Source organism: Ctenopharyngodon idella, chromosome 22, assembly GCF_019924925.1.
Source record: "Ctenopharyngodon idella isolate HZGC_01 chromosome 22, HZGC01, whole genome shotgun sequence".
NCBI classification, from domain to species: domain Eukaryota; kingdom Metazoa; phylum Chordata; class Actinopteri; order Cypriniformes; family Xenocyprididae; genus Ctenopharyngodon; species Ctenopharyngodon idella.
The window spans coordinates 2,505,708-2,529,701 of NC_067241.1; the positions used below are offsets into that span (position 1 = coordinate 2,505,708).

The 23,994-nt window shown below is 42.5% G+C and overlaps 1 protein-coding gene across 1 annotated transcript in view; it reads right to left on the bottom strand.

Moving 5' to 3' along the window:
* Window positions 1–23,994, bottom strand: part of tspan2b (tetraspanin 2b) — a 41,499-nt gene that overhangs the window by 5,278 nt on the left and 12,227 nt on the right. Inside the window, exons 2-7 of the mRNA XM_051880380.1 lie at window positions 14,693–14,792; window positions 10,510–10,607; window positions 10,040–10,114; window positions 9,853–9,936; window positions 2,840–2,902; window positions 1,757–1,840 (exon numbers count right to left, since the gene is read on the bottom strand). Of these exons, the coding sequence (XP_051736340.1) occupies window positions 1,757–1,840; window positions 2,840–2,902; window positions 9,853–9,936; window positions 10,040–10,114; window positions 10,510–10,607; window positions 14,693–14,792 (504 nt within the window). The remainder of the gene's footprint in view (window positions 1–1,756; window positions 1,841–2,839; window positions 2,903–9,852; window positions 9,937–10,039; window positions 10,115–10,509; window positions 10,608–14,692; window positions 14,793–23,994) is intronic.

Here is a 23,994-nt window from a genome sequence, read left to right on the forward strand (position 1 = left end):
TCAAAGTAGGAGTATACTTTGAAAGTCTTGCACGCTCAACTGTGCGTGAGACGGAGCAGAACGTGGAAAATGTAGTATACCCAGGCATTAACCGCTACAAATTGTAGTGGAGCTCACATCGGGAAACTCCATGACTACAATAAATATGGGGGCCCAATGTCGCCTATGCGTGTGAAAGAACGCCCCCTCCCGGAAGGCGTGACCTTGTGGCATGGAGAGGAGAAGGCTTAGGGGGAGGGCGTGGAGATGGTGCAGGAATGGTGAAAGGAGTTAGCTTAGGGATGGTGATAGTGGGTGGCGACGGAGGAATGGTCACATCCAGATGACGACGAGACCCTTGCGGCGATGATGACGGAAGGCCGATGGCACAGACCCAGAGCACAGTGATGATAGCCCATGGCGGAGTCGAGGGAGGGGGGAGCCAAGGTGGTGTAGAGACTGACAACAACTCTGGGATGTCCGACTGGGGCAGAGCCGATGGATCCCAGGGCACAGACGGAGAACCGATGGAGCTGAGCGACATCGCTGGGACAGGAGGCCTAGGCAATGCCACAGCGAGAATCTTAGGTGGAGCCAGAGTGCCCGAGGACTGAGCTGATGCTGGTGTGATTGAGGACCGAGGCATACCCAAAGGGAAGGAAAAGCACGCTGCAGCCGTAGGGGTGGAGGAACAGAGCACAGCGGACTGCCCACAAGTCCGTGCCCACCAATGGGGAGCCGGTGGGATGAGGGAACCCGGTGGAGCCTCAAGGCGGAAGGTGTCTCGTGGAGCCGAAGTTGGGAGGAGCACACAATTTCTCTGTGGTCGAAGGTAGTAAAACGGGCTCTGGGTCCAGCTGTGTTCTGGACTGGGGGTAGACGCTCTCCAGACACCGGATGATGGCGTCCCTCTAGTTTAGTCAAGAGGTGTCTGGGAGGTCTACAGGATGGTGATAATTAGCCCCGATCAAGAACAATGACTTCAGGGTCTCGTTGTTGAAGGGGCTGGTGATGGCAAGACGACAAAACCGCTCAGTATAGCTTAAAAAGTCTACGCTCCCTCGAGCGTAATCCATACTTGGGTCGGTCGTTTTGTCACAAAGATGAAGAAGATGAAGATGAGGGTACACAATACAAAATGTCTTTAATGACAAAATAAACTGACAGACAGAAGGTGTAACAGTGTGTGCGTGCAACAAAGCTAACACAAACACACACCAATGACCAACAACTAAGAGTGAACAGGAAGGAAATTAAACACTTGATGGTGACGAATTAAATGATGAGCAGCTGAGATGAATGGTTAGTGTCCAAGGAAAGAGATGAGTAGCGGTAAACAAAGAACACATGTGACTGATGAATACAAACTAAAAGTCCATGAAAAAGAAACTAAACAAACAACACTTAATACATGTGACAGTATCACATTTGCACTTGTGCTATTCGGGACAAAAACAGCACTTGTGTGATATTTCTTAACTATGTCATATGATATAAATATGAGACAAAAACTCATACAGGGGCATTCTAAAGGCTACATCACACAGTGAGTTGTTGCCCTGCATCATGTTCGTCACCAATCAACTGTATGAAATGTAAGGGGACCTACATTGCGTTAAATCATTTTATGTGTTATTTTTACATAAATAATTAATTAAATTAACACATTAAATTGACACCCCAATATATATATACTGTACATATATACTGGCTGAAGACAGAGATGGAAATAAAAATTGACTAAATTGACTACATTTATTGACATATTGGAATTTACCATGACTCCTGCGATTCCAATTCCAGCATAACCCACGATGAAGAGCTTACTGTTGAAAAACTCTGAAATGGCCACGTGACATGTCTGCAGACAGTGAAACAGATAATATGTATCTTAATACCACATCCTTCTACACCAGTGGTTTCCAAACTTTTTCTGCCGGGCCCTCCTTTTTGTGAATATATTATTTTCAAGTGCCAGAGCGCTGGAGTAAGTCAGAAATAGAACAGGGCATCAGTTTACTGTCAGGGATTTTGTCTTGTCATGCCAAATCCAGTGTAGACAGACTCACTGATTATAAGGGGTTCTATTTGCTTTGTTCTATTTGTCGCATAGCTTGTGTCTTGTGTAGACACGTCGTTTTGGTAGTTGTGATATTTGAAGTAGATTTATTGTTTGATTTACGTTTACCTGGCACTGGCTGTCCTTTCACAAACTTGTCCGTGCTTAGTGCAGAACCATTTATATTTTTACATGGCACCCTCCCTGCGATACTCAATTTTGATTCTTCAATGGTGCCATTTAGTGGTCTGTTATTACACGACAACAACCACTACAATTGATAACACACCGCTCAAGCGGGTACTGCGAGACATCTTGAAGTAAAAAAATATGTCAAATTTATATATGTGGCAAGTAGCCGCATAATAAGTGGGATAATTTCACAGTGGGGTCTTGTATCATCCTGAAGAGGTTTCTTTTGTATAACAATCTGCTGACTGTCAGGAACGAATTAATGCCCAGAGCACTAGACCAGAGGAGCGGCCCAGAGCAGCTGCAGAGGGGTGGGGCGGTCTGCGTGATGCACTGCATCACTAAACCCATATACAACGCCATAATACATCCCTGCGGACTGTACACTATCCCTTAGCCTTGCCGAGCCCCCCTTTATATTACTCCATGCCCCCCAGTTTGGGAACCACTGTTCTACACAATTCAGTTTCAATGCATGTTGAACAGGCATCACATTGACTTCACACTGAAGTGTTTACAATTTTAAATTCTAAACATACTGGTATTTATGAAGCAAATTTTTCTACTTATTGCATAAATAACAATTAATTTAGGAGAAGATATCCTCACCTTGTTTGAACTGATGTCTTGACACAAAGTGGGCTTTGCTGAAGGTGAGTCACAGCAGTTCAACTGTAGATGTGAAGCGTTACAAATTCAATCTTGTTAGACAAATATACAACCATTATATTTAGTATATCAGTGTTGTTAGTGTACTAAAACTATTTAGATCCGATAACTGAAATAAAGCTGCAAAATGCAGTAAAATAAATATTAGATGAAATACTAATTCAAAATATTAATACTGTATATAATAATAATACAAAAACAGCAGTGATTTAAATTTCAACTTATGACTCTAAACAAGCATATGACATTTCTAAATAAGTGTATTATTCAGTAAATATTGGTTCCCTTTTGAGGGATCTCCATGCTGATGTTATGGGAACGCCTTTGGTGTGCACTGGTGTCTCAAGCACATGTAAAAATATGCCAATCATTGGCCAGCATGACTATATATACACGTCATCAGGAAGGGTTCTGTGTCTTGTGATTCTTATTTGTTGTTGTCTTTCTATCAACGATTATAAGATAGAAGCAAGCAAACATACATTTAGGAAGTGTTAGGAGGAGAAAACCATGCACATGATCTATGTGTGTTTTGTTTAGGAGCACATGTGGTAAGCTCTTGAGGGAGCTGGGTGTGTTCACTATGATCGTTTCACAGTAAAGAAGCTCCTCTCCTGTCTGGCTCTTTTTACAGGGGATGGAAGTCAGGCAAATGTGCCTCACAGTTCGGGTCCTGCATCTGCCGAGGCAGTGTGAAGACTCAGATTGTGTGGATCACAGATGGAGGTTGTGGGGGTATTTGAGATAGGTTCTTCCCTTTCTCAGATTTCCTCATCTAACTCTGAGGCTCTCAAATTTGATCCGGAAGCCCGCACTGCAGCCTCTTCTGATCTGGTTGAGAGCATGATGTTGGCCAGATCTAATGTTGCATCTACCGCCTCCTCCCATAGCCCCAGGTTTGAGGAGTTGTTGGAAGTTATGACCCATGCCACAGCTATACTCTGTCTAGACTGTTCGGTGGAGAAGCAGGAGGTTGTTCAGGGCAGACTAGATGAACAATTCCTGCCGGGTCATCAACATTCTCCCCCATGCGAGCCTTTCGGTCTCGTGTAGTCACTAGTTCACCATCGAATTATTCAAATGTGTAAGAACTATGCGAGCAAGGATATGTGAGGATGCTCCAGGTAGAAGAGGCATTTGGAAGCTACCTCTTCCCTGGTGCGGCATCTTTACTGAATGCTCCTTTTTGCCATCCAAGCTGTGTCAAACCATGTTGCAGCTGGTGGGCAAGGCATACGCAGCGGAGGCCCATGCAGGTCTATGCAGCCCCGCACACCATGGTGGTGTTGCATGTGTACTAGGCCTACCTTCTGAAGAACCTAGATAAGGGTGAGGGACTAAGACCTGAGGCAATCCTGGAACTCCACAGGGCCACAGATCTGCCCCTTCATGCAACAAAGCAGATGGTCAGTACGATCGGCCGATCTATAGCTGCTAACATTGCCACGGAGCAACATCTGTGGCTGAACTTTGTCGGGGATAAAGGAGAAAACTTTTCTCCTTGGTGCCCCTGATTCCAGCCTCTTCGGTACTAGTGGTCGAGTGGCGAAAGTTCAGTCTGTGGCATTCCAGAGATTCATCCCTTGCTGCATTCATGATGGATCATCACCCGTAGCTCCCTCAGACCCACAGCCAAGAACCAGTTCCTGGCGTGAGGGTCAGAAGGTGAGCATGGCAGTCTGTACTTCCCCTCCAAGGAGTCGGGGATCAAGGCAGTGCACATTTTGGCTAGCAGGTCTCCTCAAAGTGAGGGTGTTGGAGTACAAAAGGTTTTTCGAGTGGGTTTTTCTTGAGCCTCCAGGTGAGGATTGAGGAAAGAAGGAGCTTGAAAAAAGTGATGAGAAGAGAGAAAAATAGCTCACTCAACGCAAGCTCAAGCTGGTGTGGACCTTCCATAAGATCGCTCTTGAGCAGGCATAGTCAAGTGGCAGATTAACAGACAAGTTGGTGCTGTGTTAAATGTGATCTGTATTTTATCGCCCTCTTCAGCTCAGAAAGCGTGGAGACAAGAAATAGTCTTGGACTATGACTGTTCACTCCTCGTGGGGAATGCTGCTTATAAAAAAGACATCCTACTGAGACAGGGGCTTAAGGTATTTCTTAAGAAGAAAGGTCACCTCCATTTATTTGGAGGTGATGTGAACATTCTTCTCTGATGCAGGGAAGCGATGTCAGCAGTATTGTTAGAGCAGAATATGGAGTGTATCAAAATTGACATCCCACTCTCTCATATGTTGCCCTCTCCAATACATTATCAATGGAGGTTTAAGTACATCAATCCACTTTCCTAAAAAGGTCTGAAAGGTAGGAGACAGAGTTCATAGTGGAGTGTATCACTATTGCATCCTACTTTTCATCTGTTTCCCCTCCAGCATTTTCTCAAGACTCCGGTAAGGGATCAAGCAAGCTCGCCCAAGGATATAAGAACTCGGGGATATTTCACAGACCAGTGGCAAGTAGCAACAATCAAACAAGACCAGTGGCAAGTAGCAACAATCAAACTAGGGTTAAGAGCTTTACAGAGGGGAAGGTGGACAAGATCATTTTATGTGACCCACTCTCTCTGTGGCTCCTTCTGATTTACGCAATCAAAGGTAGAAGCGAGCAATGCACTTCCCTTTCAATTAGCGGTACAAGAAGGACAACTCTTCCAATAAAAATAAAAAATAATAAAAAAAATAAAATAAAAGAAGACTGGAGAAAGACTGTCACCTCGGTCCCAGGTGAGAGGCTTTTGGGAATAACCTCTTCTACTTCCTTGCATAGTACAGAGGCCAGGCACAGCTCATGGACGATGTTGCTGACTCACGCACCTGGTCAGACTTTACGTCAGGCTCTGGGGTGATGATTAGCTCAGGCGTTGGCTCTGGCACTGTGGTGGGCTCAGTCATCCTATCCTTGGGGGGCTTGGCTGGGCTCCGGATCCGGAGTGGGGCTGGTGTTGGCCTTGTCCGCGATGCTGATGGTAAAGAGGGATCCCTTATTTGCCAGCACCCACTGCATGAAAGCAGCAAAATTTCCCCAAGGACCGCTCACAGGCATGCATGCGTTGGACCACTCGTTGAGGCTTGTTTGGAAAAATACACAGAGTGAGCAGTCCAGATAGTGGGTGAGGGACGCCAAGTCTAAAAAGTCCCTCATGTGGTCCTCGAGGGAGCGATCTCCTTGCTCCAACAAGAGTAGGCATACTGTATGTAAATCCATGTTATTTCATCTCACAAATCTCACATATCTAGGTCTAGTGTTCTGCTACAGTGAGCTGCAGTAGATAATCCAAGAAAAACTCAAAACGATCAAACTAACTTTTAATAAACACCAGGGAAAACAAAGCACTACACGCTCAAATATAACGTTAACACTAGACAAGGAACTAAGTAAAACTCAGGGCTTAAATACGCAAGGGAAGTTAATTAACACAACAGTGAATAGGTGTGAACCTCAATTAACATCCATAGATATTATCAATGACTGGGAACAGGAAGATAGGGACAAAACCAAACTAAAACACAATGATACTGTCACGTATCCCTGTCATTCCCGGACTACATTTTCCACAATCCTCCCTGGCAATCATCAGCTCTCTCTCCACCAATCACCAATTGCCAAATACTGCTGCAGCACATTGTTTGGACTATTTAAGCCACACACACCCTCACACACTTTGCGAGGTCTTGTTTACTCTGTAGCAATTCTGAGCGTTATTTACCCTGTCTGCCTGTCTGCCTGCCTGCCTGCCTGCCTGTTACTGATCCCGTCTGTTCCCCGTGTTACGATTCCTGCTGCCTGCCCTTTGGACCTTTTGGATTGTTTATTGTTTCCTGGTTTTGTGAATGCTTTCTGCCTGCCCTGATTCATTGCCTGTTCCTCGACTACGGTTCTGCCTGCTCTCTGCCATACCTGTTTGCCACTGTTTGACCACTGCCTGTCTTACTACGAACTCTGTTTAATAAAAGCCTGCAGATGGATCTTACCCTGAGTCCCGCCTCGTTACAGAAGACCTCGCCAACACAAGGATCCAGCGGCTTTTCAAGAGAACATTGGCCCGGTATGGACATTGCATATTTACTATTATGTCTCAAGCAGGGCACACGATCGATCGAGGATTACATCACTGAATACCTGGAGATTGCATATTATTCAGATCTGCCTGACTGTGCACTCATTGACTTTTTTCTTTGAGGGTATTAACCAACCACTCAAAGAACAATTAGTTAGAAATGGACCCCGTTCCTCCCTTAGTCATTTCTTGGATTATGCTTTATTGTCTGTTGGCTCTCCATTTACTGTGGGTGTTGCGGAGAAATGCGACACCACGGTGAATCATGTAATGGCTGCCGCTAAAGAGAACACTCACAAAATGGTGGCCATAACAACAATACAAAGTCAAGTCACAGCTGATCTCCCTGAGCAAAGTCAAGTCACAGTTGATCTTCATGAGCAAAGTCAAGTCACCAATGATCTTCATGAGCCAAATCAAGTCACGGTTGATCTTCATGTGCCCAGTCAAGTCACAGCTGATCTTCAGGAGCAAAGTCAAGTCACCGATGATCTTCATGAGCCAAGTCAAGTCACGGTTGATCTTCATGTGCCCAGTCAAGTCACAGCTGATCTTCATGAGCAAAGTCAAGTCACAGTTGATCTTCATGAGCCAAGTCAAGTCACAGATGATCTTCATGAGCAAAGTCAAGTCACGGTTGATCTTCTTGAGCCCAGTCAAGTCACAGTTGATCTCCATGAGCAAAGTCAAGTCACAGTTGATCTTCATGAGCCAAGTCAAGCCACCATTGATCTTCCAGAGCCCGCTCCAGCCCGTGAGTCCGCTCCAGCCCTGCATGCTCTTCCTGTCAGTCCTGTCATGGCCAAGAGGGCTGTCTTCACATTCTATGTTTTGGCTGTCCTGCGTGCCTGGAAGATGCATTTAAGCTCTTTTGTCCATGGACCAGTCTGCCAGCCTGAACCCGCTGTCGTCCCAGAGCAGCCCGCTGTCGTCCCAGAGCAGCCCGCTGTCGTCCCAGAGCAGCCCGCTGATCGCCCAGAGTCACGTCACGTCTCCGCTGCTCGCCCAGAGTCACGTCACTTCTCCGCTGATCGCCCAGAGTCACGTCACGTCTCCGCTGATCGCCCAGAGTCACGTCACGTCCCCGCTGATTGCCCAGAGTCACGTCACGACTCTGCTGATCGCCCAGAGTCACGTCACGTCTCAGCTGATCGCCCAGAGTCACGTCAAGTCTCCGCTGATCGCCCAGAGTCACGTCACGTCTCGAGACCCGTCCGAGAGCAGAGGGGATTGTTGTCCAGTGTGAACGATCCTCCACTGACTTCAGTATGTACAGCTGGCATTCCGAAACCTCCGCCGGCTTCTCCCTCAAGCCCACCGGCCGCTTCTCCCTCAAGCCCGCCGGCCCCTTCTCCCTCAAGCCCGCCGGCCGCTTCGCACTCAAGCCCGCCAGCCGCTACGGACTCAAGCTTGCCGGTTTCTACGCACTCAAGCCCGCCGGTTTCTACGCACTCAAGCCCGCCGGCTGCTACGCACTCAAGCCCGCCGGCTGCTACGCACTCAAGCCCGCCGGCTGCTACGCACTCAAGCCCGCCGGTTGCTACGCACTCAAGTCCAAGTCCGCCGGTTGCTACGCACTCAAGTCCAAGTCCGCCGGTTGCTACGCTTTCAAGTCCAAGTCTGCCAGTGTCTACGGACAAGATGGCCGCCCCGCCAGAACCCGAGTCAGCTCCAGACTCCGCACCAGAGCCCGAGTCAGCTCCAGACTCCGCACCAGAGCCCGAGTCAGCTCCAGAATCCGCACCAGAGGCTGAGTCAGCTCCAGACTTCGCACCCAAGCTCCTTGCCCTGCCGGCGCCACCCAAGCTCCTTGCCCTGCCGGCACCACCCAAGTTCCTTGCCCTCGACCCAGCTCCAGCCCACCAATACATTCCAGCCCACAAAACCCTTCCTGCCACCATTAAATTCCCATAGAATTTTTTTTTTGGGGGGGGCATATACATGTGGGTGGGGCTCCCGAACTGCCATGGCTGCCTGACACTTCTGACCCGCCATGGCGTCCCAAGGCTAGCGAACTGCTATGGCTGCCTGAGACTCTTGACCCGCCGTGGCCGCCTGAGACACCTGACCTGCTGTGGCAGCCCGAGGCACTTGACCCGCCGTGGCAGCCCGAGACACTTGACCCTGCCCGAGGCACCTGACCCGCCGTGGCTGCCTGTGGCACCTGACCCGCCGTGGCTGCCCGAGGCACCTGACCCGCCATGGCTGCCCGAGGCACCTTACCCGCCGTGGTTCCTAGAGTCCCTGGACCTGCCCTGTAGGCCTCCTTACCTGTCTGTACGTACACCCTCACCTGCCAGTAGGTCTCCAGGGCACTGACACTGAGCTACACTAAATCTATTACAGATGGTCACTCTGTTAGTGGCAACTGGGAAAGTCAATCCTGCACTTAGATCCCTGAGTTGCTGTATGCTTGAGAGCTGCATATTTCAGTATGGTGCAGCAGGTATTAACATTCCCATAGTGACACAGCATCGAGTTCCCTCGAAAGGGAATGCCTTAGGGTTATGTATATAACCCGGTTCCCTGTGAAGGGAACGAGATGCTGCGTCGCGTTGCCATACTTCAGGCATGCCTGTGCATCTTCTGACAAATCGAAGTTGATGACATCTATCGCAGACGTGTCTTTATAGTAATGCCGGCACACTGAGTGACATCACATGACTGCCTTGGAAAATGATTGGCGTGTTTTTACATGTGCTTCAGACACCAGCGCACACCAAAGGCATTCCCATAGCCACAGCAACTGATGCAGCATCTCATTCATTCGGTTTACATATGTAACCCCAAGACGTAATCTCTATTGGGCAATTTACACTTATATTTACACTATATTTATTCTTCCTGAATAAATCAACAGAGAGACACAAAAAGTGTAATAAAAGTATAAACTCACAATGATGTGGTAGGACCGGACAGTTGCATTATTGTTGTTGTTTTCTGCTGATTCGTCATAGAAATGTTTTATTTCCTCAATGATCTAAATGAAGAATTAATAAAAATGTGTTTGAAAGATCAGACTAATATCATTCCAATTGACCTCTGAATCAACAAGCCTCACATCATTTCCAGTTTAGTAGTACCTTATCTTTGTTGAGGAACCCAAACACTCCTGCTGCAACTTCTGCTCCAAAGATGACCAGAAGACAGGTGAAAAACTGCCATGCAAGAGAGACACAGCACCTGGGTTACTTCTACTTTATATTCCATGTTTTATTAATTAAAGATTCTAGTTGTTTATTCTTTTTATTCTTTTCTCGAATTGAAATGTTTTAAAAAAAAAAAACAACAGCACAAACATCAGTATGATAGCAATGCATTTGATGAATTATGTCATTTTTTGTTGGTATTGATTTTTTTAATTGATATATTTGTCTCAATCTAAAACATTCCCTCTTGTTTGAAAAATTAAAAAATTAGTACACTATGAAATTATCAAGATTATCAAGTTGACAACCTTGTAAGCTTACTGTCAGCTTCTCGCTGAGCATTTGATTTGAGAAATATTGTTTTGTTAAACCCAAAACAGAAGAATGAGCACTATCTCACTCACCAATCCCAGCAGGCACTGAGACTCCCTCACGGCACCACAGCAGCCAAAGAAGCCCACCAGCATCACCAGACCCCCGGCCGCAATGAGGATATAAACCCCTGCACAGGACACAAGAATAAAGCAACAGTCAACATATCACATAACAGTTACAATGACCACACCCACATGTAACATACCAAACAATTTTATGCTTTTTCGGCACCAACTGTTGTTAATATCTCTTGAGAAATAAAAAGGCATATTGTATAATTTGTCATATAGATTACTGTTATTTGTAACTAAAAACAATATTTATTTTAAAAATATTTCAAATATTTAATAAATGCATGAAGAGATAATGGATGTTTTGAATTTTGATTTACAGAATCCAGTTCTGCAGAAATCTGTTGAAAGCGTTTGTAAACCTGTTGTCACAGTAACTAAAAGTTCTCTCTGCAATTTCCGATATGCAAAATCCGATATACTATAAAAGCTTGAGGGTTTAAGTGAAGAAATTAAAGTAAAATAATTAATATACTGTACTTATTATGAGATATTCATTTCTTATTTTACAGTGCAGTTTATTACTGATAGTATATAATATATAAACAACTATTAGCTAACAATTAAAAATAACAACAGTAAAAAAATATATATATATATCACACTAATAATTTTGGCTTTCAATTGTCACAATTGAATAATGATTTCAAATAGTGAACTTCCAGCCGAGCAACTGCCACTGATGTGAACGCTAAAGAATAACTTTCTCCAGGTATTAGACCTCTGTCTTGACAATTAGTTTCAGCAGGATGTAATATAACCTGAACACCAGCAGAGGGAAGCACAAGCGTTATGTGAGTCTTTTTGTGAGATAACAGCATGTTTTTGAGAACAGCGAGACCGCACACAACATTTAAAGATGATGTCATTAGCGTTCACTCCAGCCTCTTCCATCAACTTCTTATCCTCATTAGAGCAAAATAGAAAGAGGGCAAGGGGTGCATGAATAATCTAGAGACATAAGCTCTTTAGTTCATGAGGAGTTCTTCCTGAGCTGTTGTAATTATGCCACAGGAGACCTGGGATAGGTGGGAAGTCTGGAAATGAGATCTAAACTCTCTTGAGAGAGAGAGAGAGAGAGCGAGAGCGAGAGAGAGAGAGAGAGAGAGAGAGAGAGAGGGAGTGTGTTTGTGTGTGGGAGGGGGGAGGGGGATATTGCCTTTATCTAGCATTTTTATTTAGGATTAAAAATTATAATAGAAAAGATGTTGAGTAATTATTGCAGTGCTTTCAAAGTCACGCTTGTAGTATGTATGATAATCCTCAAACATTCCGGTCAGGGTATTAAATGTTTCAAAAGTTTAGGGTTTCAAGATTTATAAATATTTTTTATAGAAGTCTAATGCTCACCAAGGCTGCATTTATTTAATCAAGCATACAGCAAAACAGTAATATTGTGAAATATAACTTCAATTTAAAATACTGTTTTCTATTTCTAATATATTTTAAAATATAATTTATTCCTGTGATCAAAGCTGAATTTTCAGCATCATTACTCCAGTCTTCAGTGTCACATCATCCTTCAGAAATCATTCTAATATGCTGATTTGCTAAAGAAAGGTAACATTGCAAGTGTAAATACAGAACCACACAAGAAAAAAACAAAACAAAAAAAAAAACCACTTTGCATTTTCCCAGACCATATACTTCCTCTGAGCTGAGAGTGTTAAAATAAAGTGTGACAGAAAGAGTGAAAACAACCTTTATCTTCTTCCTTGACTAAAAACAATCTTGTCACATGCCGGTAATATTTACACTGTTGCCACAGTAGCTGTGGAGAAGACAATCCTTTGTCATTGCTGACTCTATAATCTAAAAGTCATGTAAAATGTGTATGTGTGTGTGTGTTGGTGTAAACAGAGAAGACTAAGCCTGAACTGGTCACTGTCAGCATTGTCAGATTCCAAGCGATTAAGGTTTGGCAGGTTAGCATGGTCCAGTTAACCCCTGCTGCTAGATGCTGAAATGACATCATTGATGGCCATTTCAAATTATTTAATTATTCTGACAAAATATGATTAAAGTAACATGTATACTGCAACAGTACCATGCAAATATTCACTATATTTAAAGGGTTAGTTCAACCAAAAATGAAATTTCTGTCACCTTCATGTCATTCCAAACCCACAAGACCTTTGTTCATCTTCAGAAGACAAATTAAGGTATTTTTGATGAAATCCGAGGGTATCTGATCCACACATACGCAGCAACGTCACTGCACCTTTTGAGGTCCAGAAAGGTATTAAAGACATTGTTAAAATAGTCACCGTGACTACAGTGGTTCAACCTTAATGTTATGAAGCAACGAGAATACTTTCTGTGCAAAAATAACTTTATTCAACAATTTGAACTGTTATTATACGCATTCGATGTAGTAAATGCAGTGCAGCGCTTCCGTCTTCTACGTCCGAACTCCGGCCAATAATGAGTCAGTGTTTTGACATAGAACACGGAAGCGCTGAGCTGCGTTCACTATGTCAACAGTGAACAACAGTTCAAATAGTTAAATAAAGTCATTATTTTTGTTTTATTTTTGTGTGCATAAGTATTCTCGTCGCTTCATAACAAAGTTGTTTTCAGCTCAGTGTTCAGTATCCACCATATTTTTCACGTTAGAGCAGGCACAGCCATTTGTAAATTGAATGCGTCTGGCTTCCGGTGTCATCCGCTGCCAATTATTTTAAGTTTGTTATGCTGATTGATATTGCAAACTGTTATTTCTTACCATTTTATTTTAATGTCTTGTTGTAATTATAAAAACACTGGTTTGTAGTGCAAATAGTTTTACCATTTAGTGCACTTTGCTATTCTTAGTTATTTCCCTTTAGCAGCTAATGAACCACACTCACAGAAAACAGCTAACTTCCGCATTGCAAAATAAGGTAGATTGCCTTTACATTTTGCATGTAAGGCTGCTGCATTCTCCTTCTCCTGTTTACCCATTCTAGTTTATGGTTGTTATTTTTGTTAATAAATATGAAGTGCTATATTTAGATCCGCATCACTTCTCTCCTCTTCTTGCCGTGACACTAATATTCTTCACCTCCGCTGCACTCTAAAATCAAATGTGGTATTTGAAAATGTCTGAGTTAAAACTATATATTTAGGTTTAGGTGTAGGTTCATTACTGTAATAATACATAATATATATATAGGGAACAGGACTGTAAAATAAAGTGCTACCATATATATTTATATATATATGAAGTCTTTATATATATTTAGTAAGTCTATAAATGTAATTGTATGTGGGCTGTATTTGTATCTTAATGTGACAAAAAGTGTGAGCGATGCTTTAAAACGAGCATGCAGTTTTCTGACTGTGCGGGTTACAACTCTTCATCTGAGCTGATGAAAAATTATTATGTGACTTTGTCACTGCAATATTGCTGATACTTTGAGTCACGCTCTTTCACATTGGCTTCTCATCACAGCTTTAAGTACTAAATTCCACAAATGAGGGTGATGTCACTGACTAAACCAAGCTGGAGGAGGCTGTTGGAGGGTAAGTATATTTTCATGGAAGTAGTGCCCTCCTCTGCATCTAGATATAGCATTGCATGACCTCTCTCTTTCTCTCTCTCCTCCCAGGTTGAACTGTTGCTACAGCAAACCTGAAGTCTTGTGGTTTCCTCCATGTATGCACAATTTGAAATGTCACTTCCTGTTTTCAGAAACACCCAACCTCTGAAATGTACAAGAACTTACTGTGTCTCACATGGCTGGGCAGAAGATTGTGGAAACTTTACCACCCTGAGTGGCCTCAGATGTTTCCATCCAGTACCAATAAACACTAGCTCTGTCTGTCATACATTTATTTGTTTTATGAGCCACAGTGGGGTCCAAAACTCTTAAACAACTAAATAAAATACTTTTTAAAAATACTTTGCAGAACTGTATATATACTATAATTATGATGTTCTATATTAATTAATTATAATTATTATTTAAATATTATCATTTCATTAATTTGGTCAACATCTTCTAACATAACATTTTATAAGGGATAAGGGATAGAACTCAATCAGTATTTTTACAGGTATTTGTTTGGAGAACTGGACATTGCTCTTTGTAAGGAGACATCTGGATATTTGTATGGCCACGGAGAAGTAGTCATGAAATATTATCAACTGACTGCTTACCGATAAAGAAGGTCTCAGGTCCGCCTTCTCCTAAAAGTGACACAGTATTTGGATCTAGTCTCAGCCAGAGTCCCACAGCCAGAACCAGCGAGCCCATCAGCTGCAAGAACAAAAGAAAATCCAAAGCTGCAATTTTTTGTTCATGGAACACAAAAAGATACATTTTTGAAGAATCAATCATCAAATAAAATTACTGAGCAACATGTTATATATCGATATGTCCTAAACAAGGGCAGTTTTATCTCAAAATACCCCACAGATAATTTTTTATAGCATGTTAAATTTGTCACTTTTTGAGGGTGAGAAAAAAAGCTCACTGTCCCTTTAAATGCAAATGAGCTGCTGCTCTCAAAAAGAGGGCGGAGCGTCATGAGCTTGTGTTAGCAGTGCCGATTACCTCACGCAGACTCACTGAAAATGTTAGAAACTGTTCAGCCTTTTATGTTCAAAACAGAGTCAGTGATGGAGAGACTCAAGAAGAAGTGACAACATGTAGAATGGAACAGGACGTTTCTGAATGGTTAGTTAATGAATTTATGTAGCTGATGTGGAGTTAATTATCTTAAAGGGATACTTCCCATTCTTTTCTCCTCTTATCGCTAGTAAAGCAGTAAAGACTTACATCGCTTCTTTTGTGGCTCATCGACTGAAAATTACAACCAAAAACTGCACAATGTGGCATCGTATATTATATTCCGAGTTGTGTTGCGGTAAAAATAGCAATAGGACAGTGTCAGTAGCTCAGTGAGTGCAACCATTTGACGTCATCGACACAGAACACACTGTGCACCTAAACAAAATGGCGCCGCCCATTGTCCAAATCGGTCCAAATATTTCATGGATTTTTTAAATAACGTAAATCTTTCATGGGTTTTCTACTACATATTTCAGTAAGAGACAACATTTACGTTATATTAATCCATACAAGTCTTAACACCAGGGGTTCCCTTTAAAGTCATTGATTAGCATATTCTGTCATCGCTTAGAGTGTTGTTATCATGCCATCATTTTACGCCGGACTGCTTTACAAACAAGGGTCAATTCAACACTGGATTTTCACAAAAGATTAACATGACGGCAACATGTCCAACTCCGGTTTGAGCAATGTAAGGCTGAACACCGTTACTGACAATCGTCATTTTGGCTGCGTGAGATTCTCCAGCTTTGTTGTTGTTGCAACCGAAGCGCGAGCTGTTAAAGCGCCACCCTCTTCTGGAAAGGGGGCCAGGAGCAGCAGCTCATTTGCTCATTTGCAAGGGACACACACAAAAACAGCAAGTTTTTGCTCACACCCAAATAGGGGCAAATTTGACAAGCTATAATAAATGATCTGTGGGGTATTTTAAGCAGACACATTCTGGGGATACCGGAGACTGTGGGGTATTTTGAGCAGACACATTCTGGGGACATCAGAGACTTATATTACATCTTGTAAAAGGGGCATCATAGGTCCCCTTTAAACTGACAAGACCTAAAAACGTGAAAATGATCAACTTTCTGGAGGAAGCACCACTGGCCCAATCATTCAGGTGATTACATTTTAAGGGCCTAGAATCACCCCTGGTGCTAAATGACTTCGGCCCAACTAAAATTAAAATCCTCAAAATGAATTGTCAAAAAATAAATAAATAAAACATTGTCAGACCTATATCTAAGGCCTAAAAAATTCTGTACTCTTGGTTTTATTTTTTTCTGAAGTTATGGAGAAGTGGCACAGATATTTTTCCACTCTGGCAGGATCCTTCAGGTCTTAAATCTAGTAAGAAATGATGACTGAAGGCCAAACCATGAAAGGAAAAGCAGACCGTAGAATTCAGCCCCCATCACTCTTAAATGAACTCTAATTATTGCTGACAAAGAAAGCAGACACTCCTCACACATTGAAAAGACCATGCGTTTGAGTAGAGTTTGATTAAATTTAAACTGTCCCTCCCAGTTGAGGCCATTTCTCCATTTGTTGGGCTTCATAAATGGGTAAAACATGTTAAAATGGGCGTTTGTGTAAAATCAACACCTCTGAGATGTCTCAGGTCTGAAAGACCTGAAAGACTGGCAAAGACTATCTAAAGCTGTGATCACGAGTCACACTACATATCTGTTTAAAAAGAAATCCACAAGGATGATGCAACACAAGCAGCACTTTCTTCACCCTTGTCCTGTGTCCTCCAGCTGTCATATAGCACAACCCCCTTTGGGAGATGCAACTCCTCAAACACTCAGTAACCCCACTGCAGTGTAACATTATCCGGCTGACATCAGCACACTGCCCCACTCTGAGACCCCCCCATCCACCCTCTCCCCTCAGGGCATCAGGGTTTAACTGTAGGACAAAAGATCAACTGTCTGTCTGTTACTCCGCTACAGGACAATGAGTGAGTGTGTCTGTGCTCTACTTCAATAATATTCCCTAAAATCTATTCATTATAAAATAATTAGTTTTCACTAATTTTAAGTATAAACCAAACTAAATGTATGAGTTCCTAACTAAACCTAAAAATATAATATAATATAAACCTAACTATAATATAAACCTAACTAAATGTATTTTATTATTGTCACCGTTTGTTTGAGGAATACAGACGAAGGCAGATGAATAAAGTTCCACAAGGTAAAGTTTAATGATAATCCAGGCAGGCAGGCAAACACACCATAACATGAACGAGACCAAACAGAGAACTTAAATAGCAACACAATTGAGACTAATTAATCAAACACAGCTGACCATAACGACATGACCATGGTAACAAATGCAGAGCGGGAAATCAAACAAAGATACACACGTGACTAAAGAATGCAAACTGAAAGTCCATGAAACACAAGCAAACCGAACATAATGGTGACATCACGCCCCCTCTGGCAAGGCACGGCCTCATGCTGTAACAGAAGATAAACAGAGGGAGGGATGGAGGAGGTTTGGGAGGGGGACGAGGAGATGGTGAAGGGATAGTGAAATGCAGCAGTGAAGGGATGGTGGCAGGATGAGGTGAAGGGATGGTGACCTACGGCGCTGGAGTACTGGGGACAGGTGGACAGCAACAAAACCCTGGCAGCACAGATGTTAAATGTCCTATAGCACAGACCCAGAGCTTTCCAGACCCCACAGCAGAGTCGATGGTGGGAGGATCCAAGATGTTGCTGGCGAGGCTGTTGACTTCTGTGTGATGACCAGTGGAGACTGAGCTGGTGGATCCAATGGCGTAGACAGAAGGCTGATGGTACTGAGGGGAGTCGCTGGCACTGGAGACCAAGGTGATGTCGTGGCGACGAGCATCAGAGGTGGAGCCGGAGAACCCGAGGGTGTGATGGAGGACCGATGCAATGCTGAGGGAAAGGAGGAACCCGCTGCAACCTTAGGGGTGGAGGGACGGAGTGCAGCGGATGGCCCGCAAGTCCATGGTGTTCGTGGTGTGACGACTGACCAAAGGGGAGCCGGCAGGACGAGGGAACCCGGTTGAGCCACAAGTCTGAGGGTCTCCAGTGGAGCCGAAAGTGGGAGGAGCCAAGACGGAACCGACAGGTCGACGGGCCGAGATGTAGCGGATCAGAGGCAGGAGATGGAGCCGTAGAATCCTCATTTCGCAGACACTGCTGGTGTTTGCATGACCTGCGGCTCGACTTCATAACGGTTTCCACTGAGACAGTGCAGGGCTGCAAACCACTGGTAGCAATGGAGCTGGAGGACTGGCTGACTTCTGAGGTGGCGTAGAGAAGAGACTTGACAAGGCCACGGTCAGGATGACACAGTCAATACAGGTTAGTGAAAAAGTTCATTCTCAGTCCATAATATCCTCCATGCTGTCTTTAAACAGCTTTAAGTCTGTACAAACTGACAATTCAAAGTCCATAGTGTCTTTAGTACTGTCTTTAAACAGTGGTAGGTCCGAACAGACTGACTGATTCAAGTTCAAACAGTCCTCATAATTCAAAGGAAGATTTTGATACCGGGTGGGATAGGGTGGGAATCAACAAGTCCCCTTCTAAGTCCATTAGCCAGTCCTCCGTATTATCCAGACCTCCGGCTGCTGATGTCACTGGCTTACACCCCTGGTGAGATACTTCGGGGTGATGGTGGGCTCTGTCCTCCCTTCTTCAAGTACTGGATCACTCATTGCTGCAAAAAACTTCTCCCTCTCTGCGGGGGGCTCAAGTGACTCAATCGCGGTCGTCATAGGTGGAACTTGCTCTGGGTCTGGCTCGGTTCCTGACCGGGATACAACGCTCTCCAGACACCAAATTAAGGTTTCCCTCCAGTTCAGTCCTGTGGCATCTGGGAGGTCAATGGGGTGGTTGAATGTTGCCCCAATCCGGAACAAGCTCCACAGGGTCTCGTCGTCGAGGGAGCTGGTGATGGCAAACTGGAAAGACTCCCTCGAATCATCCAAAAAATCGTGGCTCAGGATGAACTTTACCCATTCATCCACTTGGGTGGTTCGGTCTTGGGTCCTTCCATCACGGTTTGTTGCAGGAATACAGATGAAGGCAGATGAATAAAGTTCCACAAGGCAAAGTTTAATGATAATCCACGGCAGGCATGCAAACACACCATAACGTGAACAAGACTGAACAGAGACTGAATGTGAAGGTACAACTTCAGTAGCAAAACAAAGGAGACTAATTAATCAAACACAGCTGAAAATAATGACATGACCATGGTATCAAACGCAGAGCGGGAAATTAAACAAAGATATACATGTGATTAAAGAATGCAAACTGAAAGTCCATGAAACACAAACAAACAGAACATAATGGTGACAATTATATATTATAATGTAATTAATTCTGTGATGGCAAAGCTTGATTTGATACTCAAAAAAATCATATCTTATTATTAAAGTTGGAAACAGTTTTGCTGCTTCATATTTTTGTGGAAACGTGTTTTTTCAGGATATTTTGATGATTAGAACAGCATTTATTTGGAATATACAGTGGGGAAAATAATTATTTGATCCCCTGCTGATTTTGTAAGTTTGACCACTTAGAAAGAAATGAAGGGTCTATAATTTGTATGGTAGGTTTATTTTAATGGATAAAGACAGAATATCAAAAAAAAAAAAAAAATCCAGAAAAAACACATATAAATGTTATAAATTGATTTGCATTTCAGTGAGTGAAATAAGTATTTGATTCCCTACCAACCAGCAAGAATTCTGGCTCCCACAGATTGGTTATGTGCCCAAGTGGAACACAGATTAGTCCTGTCACTTTAAGAAAGTACTCCTAATGTCATCTTGTTATGAGTATACAAGAAACCAGTCCACAGAATCTGTATCTTCCATTCCAACCTCTCCATCACCATGGGCAAGACCAAAGAGCTGTTAAAGGATGTCAGGGGCAAGATTGTAGACCTTAACAAAGCTGGAATGGGCTACAAGACCATCAGCAAGAAGCTTGGTGAGAAGAAGACAACTGTTGGTGCGATTTTTCAGAAATGGAAGAAACACAAAATAACCATCAACCGCCTCCTGTTTTGTGCTCCATGCAAGATCTTGCCTTATGAGGAAAGGAAGGTCATGAAAAAGGTAAGAGATCAGCTCAGAACTTCACAGGAGGAGCTTGTTAATGATTTTAAGGCAGTTGGGACAACAGTCGCCAAGCAAACCATTGGTAACACACTACGTCACAATGGATTGAAATCCTGCAGTGCCCGCAAGGTCCCCCTGCTCAAGAAGGCACATGTACAGGCCAGTCTGAACATCTAAATGATTCAGAGAAGGCTTAGGAGAAAGTGCTGTGGTCACATGAGACCAAAAATGAGCTCTTTGGCATCAACTCGGCTGTGTTTGGAGGGAGAGAAATGCTGATTATGACCCTAAAACATCATCCCTATAGTCAAGCATGGAGGTGGAAACATTATGCTTTGGGGCTGTTTCTCTGCTATGGGTACAGGATGACTTCACTGCATTGAGGGGCCAATGGACGGGGCCATGTACCATAAAATTCTGGATGAGAACCTCCTTACCTCTGCCAGAAGATGGGTCGTGGATGGTTCTTCCAGCATGACAATGACCCAAAACACCGCCAAGGCAACAAATGAGTGGCTCAAAAAGAAGCACATTAAGGTCATGAAGTGGCCTAGCCAATCCTATAGAAAATCTGTGGAGGGAGCTGAAACTTTGAGTTGCCAAGTGACAGCAAAGAAACCTTAAGGATTTAGAGAGGATCTGTAAAGAGGAGTGGACCAAAATCCCTCCTGAGATGTGTGCAAACCTGGTGACCAACTACAAGAAACATCTTACCTCTGTGCTTGCCAAGAGTTTCTCCACCAAGTTTTGCTTGGGGATCAAATACTTATTTGACTCACTGGAATGCAAACCAATTTGTAATCTTTGTACAGTGTTTTTTTTTAAATTTTTTTAATGGATTTTTTGTCTCTATCTGTTAAAATAAGTCTACCATAAAAATTATAGACCTTTCATTTCTTTATAAGTGGTCAAACTTACAAAATCAGCAGGGGATCAAATAATTATTTTCCCCACTGTATATCTTTAGTAACATTGTACAAACCCGATTCCTAAAAAGTTGGGACACTGTACAAATTGTGAATAAAAAAGGAATGCAATGATGTGGAAGTTTCAAATTTCAATATTTTATTCAGAATACAACATAGATGACATATCAAATGTTTAAACTGAGAAAATGTATCATTTTAAGGGAAAAATAAGTTGATTTTAAATTTCATGGCATCAACACATCTCAAAAAAGTTGGGACAAGGCCATGTTTACCACTGTGTGGCATCCCCTCTTCTTTTTATAACAGTCTGCAAACGTCTGGGGACTGAGGAGACAAGTTGCTCAAGTTTAGGAATAGGAATGTTGTCCCATTCTTGTCTAATACAGGCTTCTAGTTGCTCAACTGTCTTAGGTCTTCTTTGTCGCATCTTCCTTTTTATGATGCGCCAAATGTTTTCAATAGGTGAAAGATCTGGACTGCAGGCTGGCCATTTCAGTACCCGGATCATTCTTCTACGCAGCCATGATGTTGTAATTGATGCAGTATGTGGTCTGGCATTGTCATGTTGGAAAATGCAAGGTCTTCCCTGTAAGAGACGACGTCTGGATGGGAGCATATGTTGTTCTAGAACTTGGATATACCTTTCAGCATTGATGGTGCCTTTCCAGATGTGTAAGCTGCCCATGCCACTCGCACTCATGCAACCCCATACCATCAGAGATGCAGGCTTCTGAACTGAGCGCTGATAACAACTTGGGTTGTCCTTGTCCTCTTTAGTCCGGATGACATGGCGTCCCAGTTTTCCAAAAAGAACTTCAAATTTTGATTCGTCTGACCACAGAACAGTTTTCCACTTTGCCACAGTCCATTTTAAATGAGCCTTGGCCCAGAGAAAACGCCTGCGCTTCTGGATAATGTTTAGATATGGCTTCTTTTTTGACCTATAGAGTTTTAGCCGGCAACGGCGAATGGCACGGTGGATTGTGTTCACCGACAATGTTTTCTGGAAGTATTCCTGAGCCCATGTTGTGATTTCCATTACAGTAGCATTCCTGTATGTGATGCAGTGCCGTCTAAGGGCCCGAAGATCACGGGCATCCAGTATGGTTTTCCGGCCTTGACCCTTACGCACAGAGATTGTTCCAGATTCTCTGAATCTTTGGATGATATTATGCACTTTAGATGATGATAACTTCAAACTCTTTGCAATTTTTCTCTGAGAAACTCCTTTCTGATATTGCTCCACTATTTTTCGCCGCAGCATTGGGGGAATTGGTGATCCTCTGCCCATCTTGACTTCTGAGAGACACTGCCACTCTGAGAGGCTCTTTTTATAACCAATCATGTTGCCAATTGACCTAATAAGTTGCAAATTGGTCCTCCAGCTGTTCCTTATATGTACATTTAACTTTTCCTGCATCTTATTGCTACCTGTCCCAATTTTTTTGGAATGTGTAGCTCTCATGAAATCCAAAATGAGCCAATATTTGGCATGACATTTCAAAATGTCTCACTTTCAACATTTGATATGTTATCTATATTCTATTGTGAATAAAATATAAGTTTATGAGATTTGTAAATTATTGCTTCCCTTTTTTATTCAAAATTTGTACAGTGTCCCAACTTTTTTGGAATCGGGTTTGTAAATGTCTTGACTGTCACTTTTGATGCAAATTTTATGCACTTTTGTCAATTGAATGCATCCTTGCTGAATAAAAATATTAATTTTTATATAATTAATTTTTAATTAATTTCTAGAGACTGTAGAGTAAAACAATAATGTTATACAAATAATATAATAAAAAATAACAGACAATAATTACAAGTAATACCCACTGATTTTGTTTTAAATGTAAATGCTATTATAATCCAAGAATAACAAACAAAAGAGTCATAAAGATAATTAAAATACTGTAAATATGTTTTAAATAAGTGAGTGTATTTTATGCCAGAATACTAATGTGAGTCAACTTTAGGCCATGCAGTTTCCACTCTTAAAATTGTTTGTTGGGTCACTTTTGATTTTTTTTTTTTTGGTTATTTTACATGTATTGAAACAAGATTTGGCTTTTTAAAGTTTATTGGGAGTTTTATGGTGTCTTTAAAAACAATTTCTGAACACATTTTTATGTAATTTCCATAATTTCTGCAACAAATAGAGTTTTCATTTGTAGCAAAGAAAACACAGGCCATGATTAAACTACCAGACGTTTCTTTGATGTTTCATGTTCCAGATGAGCACAATATAAACTGGAGATCATGAGATCATGTGTATATATTCTCTAATAAAGAACCTACAGCAAACACAAAAACATCAATTATATGTTGGAAAAGAAAGTGGAACATTTCAAACTGAGACATTATGAAACAAGAAAAACAGAAAGACGGGGGGGAAAAAAAAGAATGAAAGAATTGGTCAACCCAAACCCAGGAAAAGCTGATTAGATCTCCTGGTGGAAAACAGAATCCAGTCAGCTCAGAGAAGTTTCCATCTCAGTGTAGTGCACTAAACCACTTTCTGTACTGGTATTAGAACACCCTGATTGACCAATTACTAATGCTATCTTTAACAAATAAATACAAATGAAATAAATTACACAGTAAAAATGTTTGCCAGATAACAAACAATGTGCTTTATTTGGTAAAACTGGTTTTATTCAAGTTCAAAATATTATTAAATACGAATTGGGGTGTGTTCACCGGCAGGTTTAATTCGAATAAAACAAACTTTGGTGTGATTCTTACCTCTCTATTATATGATGTTTTATTAACAAAGTTCGGGAGGAACACATTCAAATGATCAAACTATCAAACTAATCATCACATCACTCCAACCAGCAGTCAGCAATCA